Genomic DNA, 7,520 nt, shown 5'->3' on the forward strand with positions numbered 1-7,520 from the left:
ATAACTTAGATTCTTTTTTTTTTTTAATGTTCATTATAAACTAGATGCCGACCTAGAAAAATAACTTGTTATGATAAAATAATTTAACTTACTATCAATACTTGTTTTGATCCATTTTACTTGATGGACAAAGAAACTTATATTATCATGTTCTTAAATTATGATGTTTTCAATTGTTGTTTAGTGAAAAGATTCTTTGTATTATCTTCTACTGTCACTGTGTATACATAAAAATAATTAACTATCACATCGTACAGAGAAAAAGATTCATCCTCATAAAACAAAAACAAAAACAAAAATAGAAAAAATCAAACGTAGTATTTGTTTATCTAATGGAAGCATTAATAATTNCTTGAAGTGTGAGTAGCTGAGGAGTTTCAGCGAAGCGGTTACTGAATCTTGCAGTGATCTCTGGTACTCGTCTCTGCGTACGTGGATTCCTCAGGATGTCACGGGCTACGTTATTTATTTTCTTTCAAACCTCTTCAAATGCTATATTTGTATTATCTTTATCCAACTTATCCACTAAGCAGCCCTTTCACTACAACGAACAACCATATACATCAGTTATATATAAGTGTTATTATTTTACTGAGATAATAAGCTAAGGTTTAGCTCACGTATGTAATTTCTCAACGTAAGTATTAAGTTTTCGATAATAGTAAGAGAAAGGTTTTATGTGACCAGAGTAAAAACCTTATATCTAATAACTTAGATTCTTTTTTTTTTTTAATGTTCATTATAAACTAGATGCCGACCTAGAAAAATAACTTGTTATGATAAAATAATTTAACTTACTATCAATACTTGTTTTGATCCATTTTACTTGATGGACAAAGAAACTTATATTATCATGTTCTTAAATTATGATGTTTTCAATTGTTGTTTAGTGAAAAGATTCTTTGTATTATCTTCTACTGTCACTGTGTATACATAAAAATAATTAACTATCACATCGTACAGAGAAAAAGATTCATCCTCATAAAACAAAAACAAAAACAAAAATAGAAAAAATCAAACGTAGTATTTGTTTATCTAATGGAAGCATTAATAATTTCTACAAGAAAAACCAAAAAAAAAGAAGAAGAAGAAGAAGAAGAAAAGAGTTTTAACTTTGCTAGATTTTTTCTTGCTGACAAGAGAACTCAACCATACAACATTTTCAGTGGATCCCAATTATCTCAAGAGGAAAAAAATGATGAACTAAGGTCTTTGTTTTTCTGTGGTCACTAAAGTGTAGTGTGGGGTTAGCCAAAGGGCAAGTAAAATAAAAACGCTAATACAGTCCAAATACACAAATACCAATGAACTTGCACATTATTTTCTCCTTTCTTGTTCCGTACATATTTTCTTATCAACAAAGAAATATAAAATCATCCTGAATATATAATTTAGGTGAACAATAACCACATGAAGAGTTCAGCGCCGAAAACTTTGTGCGTATAAAATATCTACAGAGAAAAATTAAAATCAATTGTTGATAAGAATTCTAAATTATATAACGGTATGTATATCTTCTATTCTTCTAGCATATTCTATTTGTAGCCTATATGCAGTTTCCAACTTTGTGTTTATTGGACCAAAGAACCGTCGGCAAATGTTTTTGAACTGCAAAAAAAGTAAATACGAAAAAAAAAAGATTTACGGTATTGTTATTTTTATTTTGCAAATAATACGGTATATTCATTGGCGGCAAAATTGGGATTATTATAAAATTGTCATAAAAATAAATTGTATAAAATTGTCATAAAAATAAATTTTGTAAAAAAAAGAAAGAAAGGCCAGGAATGAAGTGTCTTTCCACCTCAACTATAGCTATATAAACCCCTTAATAATCTTCAAGCAAAAGTCACTAACAAGAACGAACACACACACAATTCCTAACTAAAACTACATATTCATATAGAAAAATAATTCACCTAAATCACTTCCTGATAATGCAAATGTCATCGACACCATCTTCTTTTATTTTCTTCTCCTCTGTTTATGCTGATGAATCGGCACTAATCACAATAACAAGTGTAGTTGTAATAGTAGTAGTAGTGTTAGTGCTTCAATGGCGGTTGCACCGGAAAGAGAAAAGACGACGGCTACCGCCTGGCTCTATGGGGTTGCCTTACATAGGAGAGACACTCCGCCTCTACACAGAAAATCCCAATTCCTTCTTCGCCACTCGCCAAAACAAGTACTCTTTTCTTCTCCTACGTAGCTACATACATAAATAGGCATGAATTAATGACATATATATTAACCTTAGGTGTATCGTTCAATATGTATCCGTTAACCAATAAATTAGATGGTTGAAGGATTCACATTACCAATCCAACTAAATTCAAGTCTTTTCACTATTAATTTAGTCATAATAATCACTTTTCTTATGATAAAAATATGTTTTTGTGGCACAAATTCCGAAAAATAATCTAAGTGTGAAAAATGGGATCCGCAGGTACGGGGATATATTCAAGACGCACATATTGGGATGTCCATGTGTGATGATAAGCAGTCCAGAGGCGGCTCGAATGGTCTTAGTGAGCAAAGCGCACTTGTTCAAGCCAACTTACCCTTCTAGCAAAGAGCGTATGATTGGACCAGATGCTCTCTTTTTCCACCAAGGTCCGTACCATTCTACCCTCAAGCGGCTCGTTCAGTCATCTTTCATGCCTTCTGCTCTCAGACCAACCGTCTCTCACATCGAGCTCCTTGTCCTCCAAACCCTCTCCTCTTGGACATCACAAAAGTCCATCAACACCCTCGAATACATGAAACGAGTATGTCTCTTTGATCTATTTTTGGGTTATATGCATGGACGGTCCTTTGAGGCATTCGAAAAGAAAATATTGACAAAAATGATTTCCAAATTTTGCGGGCCTCACTTTCTTAAAGGAAAAAGAATAGTTCAGGAAAGAAAACAAACTTGAAATTTGTTTTATGACTAAATTTTGTTTTGTACACTACAATCATATGAAATAAAAATTCCATTCAGGAAAAATGTCCTGTAAAGATATTTGTTTGTTTGCTTTTTTCTAATTAAATATGTGGACAAAATCTAAAACATACACTTAGAAGTTTTTTATTTATTTATTTTGAATAGCAGAACCATGGTGTTTGAGGGTCCGCTATATATGGTTTTGTTTTGTATCGAATCTTTATGAAAGTATTGATTTGAGAGGAAATTGGATTTGTGGGTGTAGTATGCATTCGATGTGGCGATCATGTCAGCGTTTGGAGACAAAGAGGAGCCCACTGAAATTGAAGCAATTAAGCTTCTTTATCAACGTCTAGAAAAGGGTTACAACTCCATGCCTCTAAACTTACCTGGCACACTTTTTCACAAATCCATGAAGGTATAAAACTTATGAACTATGTATATATGAAGCTCATGATCGGGGTAGATAGAGATGATTCTTTAAATTCTGTTAAGTAATGCGTACGTTGAACGTGACAATTCAATGTAGATTCGTAAAATACCACAAAAGAATTGGGCAACAAGATTGTACAGTTTAGGTCTTTGGGGACCACACGTGTGCGATATTATTTGACATAGGTTGTAGATTCTTTTCACAAAAACATAAAGACAAAGTCATCTTCAAGACATAGATGTTTGTTGATGTGATGAAAATACTTCCATTCACTTTATTCTATTTTATTGAGTGTTTTAATAAAAAAATAAATGATGCATAAATTAGGGTTAATCTCAATCCCATAAATGAATGTTTTATTTTTGGTAATTGGAAAATTAAGGCACGAAGGGAATTAAGTGAAGAATTAAGGAGAATGATAAAGAAGAGAAGGGAGAGTGGGAGAGAAGGAGGAGGACTCTTGGGAGTACTTCTCGGAGCAAAGGATCAGAAACGTAACGGGTTGAGTGATTCACAGATCGCCGACAACATCATCGGGGTAATCTTCGCTGCCACCGACACCACCGCTTCTGTCTTAACTTGGCTTCTCAAGTACTTACACGACAACCCCAATCTCCTTCAAGAAGTCACCGTAAGCAACTTTCTTTTTAATTTTTCTTTACTTTTCAAGTTTATCTTTTGCATGTTAATTAAGGATCATCTAGAAAATAGTGTCTTAACTGTTTAAGGATAGGATTTGATTTTGAACCAACAAAAGGTTTCATATATGGAAAGATGTTATCGCAACAAAAGGTTTGAGAAAATAGTTATATCTCCTCTCTTTTTTTTCTGAAATGAAATAGTTATATCTCTTGCCTCCATTACAATAGTTTTTTTTAAACTATCATACTACATACATTTAAATGATGAATATTTTCTAACCTTTGATGGTACATTTGGTTTCTGATGGATTTTTCCACAAATATGTTAGTATATTATTTTATTTAATAGCACACGATTTTATAATTATGGTTTTGTTATTGCACTTTTCCAATTCTGATATAAAAAATTGTTTTCTAGCCAAGAAGCCATTTAATATTCTTATCCTTATTTTCAATTTAATAGAGGGAGCAACTACGCATCCGACAAAAAATAAGAGAAGAAAAGCGGAGAATCTCATGGGAAGATACAAGAAAAATGCCACTGACTTCAAGGGTATATACCATTTCAATGTATCATTTGTAATGATGATGTCATTATAATGTTCGATGGTACAATCAATTAATGGTGTTATGATACGTACTTTTGGTAGGTGATACAAGAGACACAAAGAGCAGCAAGTGTATTGTCCTTTACATTTAGAGAAGCAGTACAAGACGTCGAATTTGAAGGCTACTTGATCCCAAAGGGTTGGAAGGTTCTTCCTCTTTTCCGGCGAATCCATCACTCTCCTGAATATTTCCCCGATCCCGAAAAATTTGATCCTTCTAGATTCGAGGTATATCTATAATGAAATAAGATTATCAACTACGTAGATCATTATGCATGGGTAGATAATAAGGTGACTGAGACATGGAACAATGACTCTCGACTACTAGTCCTGTGGTATATGGATGCGTACCAACGAAAAATTATTGTTGGTGAAAGATAGATGGATGAAGAGTAAAACATCGAACGAACTCAATGTCAAAATCTAGGGTTTAGTCAACTTTGTGGGGACTTGGATAGACTTGCATTGCATGTAGATGACATCTCACATCTTGTGATGTTGACAGGTGTCACCAAAACCTTACACGTACATGCCATTTGGGAATGGAGTGCACTCATGTCCAGGAAGTGAGCTGGCTAAACTTGAGATGCTTATCCTCCTTCACCACCTCACTACTTCCTTCAGGTATATATTGTAATTATTTTCTTTTGGTATATAATATTTTCGAGCTTTTTAATGAAGAACTCTAATTTTGTGTCTCAGTTCTATTATATGCCATTCTTCACCAAGTTAGAGTTTATAAAGTTTTGAATTTTCATTCTCTATTTTTCTGAGTTTAACAATTACAAAACTTCAAATTTCCTGAAAATATATATAATATAGATATTATCTACGTAAATATTGCTGGCAAACGTAAATATTGCTTGCAAACGTAAATTGCATAATCTATATTCGACTCCAAATTTATATATTGTACGACGTCATCACTTTATGATGTCATATTGTCATATATGCATTTAAAATGTTTGGTTTTTTGTATCTTAATTTCGTGTTTTATTGAAGATGTGAACTAGTGTTAATAAAGAGTCATTGGACCCATGGCGTGAAAAAAAAAACTTGTGATGATAAAGAATTGGAAAGAGATCGCCAGCTGTATAAGAGATCTAATATAAGAATCAATCTTTAGTTTTTGTTTTATTCTTGAGAACTTCTTGAGTAGATATTTGTATTTGTGTGTGCGTTTGTGTTTGTGTTAGTAAGTAGATATATATGTTGATAACATTGATTTGTAGTACCCCAAAAAAGAATTGTCAAAACATGTGAATCGGCGACCTGTCAAATTAGTACCTTGCCCATATATGGTCCAACACAAAAGATGTGAATCTCGTTTTTTTCTGAGATTGTTTGTATAACTTAGTATTACTATCAGTCATCAAATTATTGATGATTGTATAATATAATTAATGAGGTTTGGATTTTAATTTGCAGGTGGAAAGTTGAAGGAGGCGATGAAGGAATACAGTATGGTCCTTTCCCAGTGCCAAAGAAGGGTTTACCGATAAGAGTAACTCCAATTTAAAGCCTAAGGCATATTTGGAACTTTTTTTTTTGTTTATATTATTTTTAATCAAATAATTTAGTTGCTCTACAAGTAGAGTTTTTTTTCATCTTTAAAATGGCCTCCAATTTTGGCCCGTTTTCTTTTTGTAAATATATTATTATTTATGTAAAGTTGCAATTAATAAATAAATTTTATTTTCATTGGTTGGACTAGTTTAGATATCTTCGAATACTATTATAGATCTCCAACTAGCTTATTATTGCTCTCATCCAACTAGCTTATTGCTATCATGTTGTGACAGTTGCGTTGAAATATTTGTGTTTGGATCCGAGCCAACCAAATTTTGAGAAATTGTGTTAGAGGAAATTACACACACATATATTCAGATTTTAAAATTGATAAATGTTTCATGTTTGCATCTGAATTTTTGTTTCGGTGCATTCAAGGACTTTGATTTTTTTTTTTTTTTTTGAATCTTCGTAACCTTTGATTTATTTACAAGATTTTCCAGATCCTAAATATTTAATCTACTTTTTTTTATTAACAAACGAATATTTGATCTATTAGTTTCAAGTTCTCAACCAATAAAAATATTCGTTTGTTTCCTTTATCGGATCATTGTTTAAGATTCCGTTCAGACATATAAAGCTGAGGTCGACGTAATTGTTTTGTACGGAAGCATGCGTATTCTGTTTATATACTAGTTGTAAAGTTTAATCTCTATATTTATTTAAGCAACCTTTTAAACAAATAATCATATTCTATGTAAAATATTATACAAAATATCACTGTATTTTAATACAAAATATAATAATAGAATCTTAAAATTAATTTATTGTAATTTGAAAATGATTATCTAAAAAATAGTAATTATTCATTTATTAGATTATAAGAAATTATTAATAAAATAATTTTGAAATTATTTAACAAAATAATAATAAAATTATTTCAAAATTATATAATAAAATAATTAAACAGATTCTATTTATTGTTTCAGAAATCTTAGAAAACAATAACAAACTCTTTAGAAAATTATAAAACTTAAATTTATTTATAAAACTAAAATTAAATATTTACATATCTAAATCATTTAATAATAACAAATATATATTAAAATTAGGATACAACATTGTTTCTATTTTAAAAAAAAATATATATATATATATATATATATTTAACCTATGTTATTAAAAATTTAACCAGTTTCTAATGTGACATATTACAAAAATGCTATTATATTTTAATTATTCTAATAACTAACAAAAGAAAAGTTTAAATTTGTTTACAAAATAAAAAAACTCTATTTATTGTTTCATAAATCTTAGGAAATAATAACAAACTATTTAATTGGCTAAAACTTAATTGTTTATACATAATATTCACTATATAAACAATAATAAGTATATAATAT

The 7,520-nt window shown here is 30.5% G+C and overlaps 1 protein-coding gene across 1 annotated transcript; it reads left to right on the forward strand.

Moving 5' to 3' along the window:
* Window positions 1,838-6,309, forward strand: LOC104786786 (abscisic acid 8'-hydroxylase 2). Its single transcript, XM_010512234.1, has 8 exons — window positions 1,838-2,185; window positions 2,447-2,768; window positions 3,192-3,344; window positions 3,742-3,990; window positions 4,464-4,553; window positions 4,651-4,836; window positions 5,114-5,232; window positions 6,037-6,309. Exons 1-8 carry the CDS (start codon window positions 1,938-1,940, stop codon window positions 6,125-6,127), a joined length of 1,458 nt encoding a protein of 485 aa, XP_010510536.1. The 5' UTR covers window positions 1,838-1,937; the 3' UTR covers window positions 6,128-6,309.

This window comes from Camelina sativa, chromosome 5, assembly GCF_000633955.1.
Source record: "Camelina sativa cultivar DH55 chromosome 5, Cs, whole genome shotgun sequence".
Classification (NCBI taxonomy): Eukaryota; Viridiplantae; Streptophyta; class Magnoliopsida; order Brassicales; family Brassicaceae; genus Camelina; species Camelina sativa.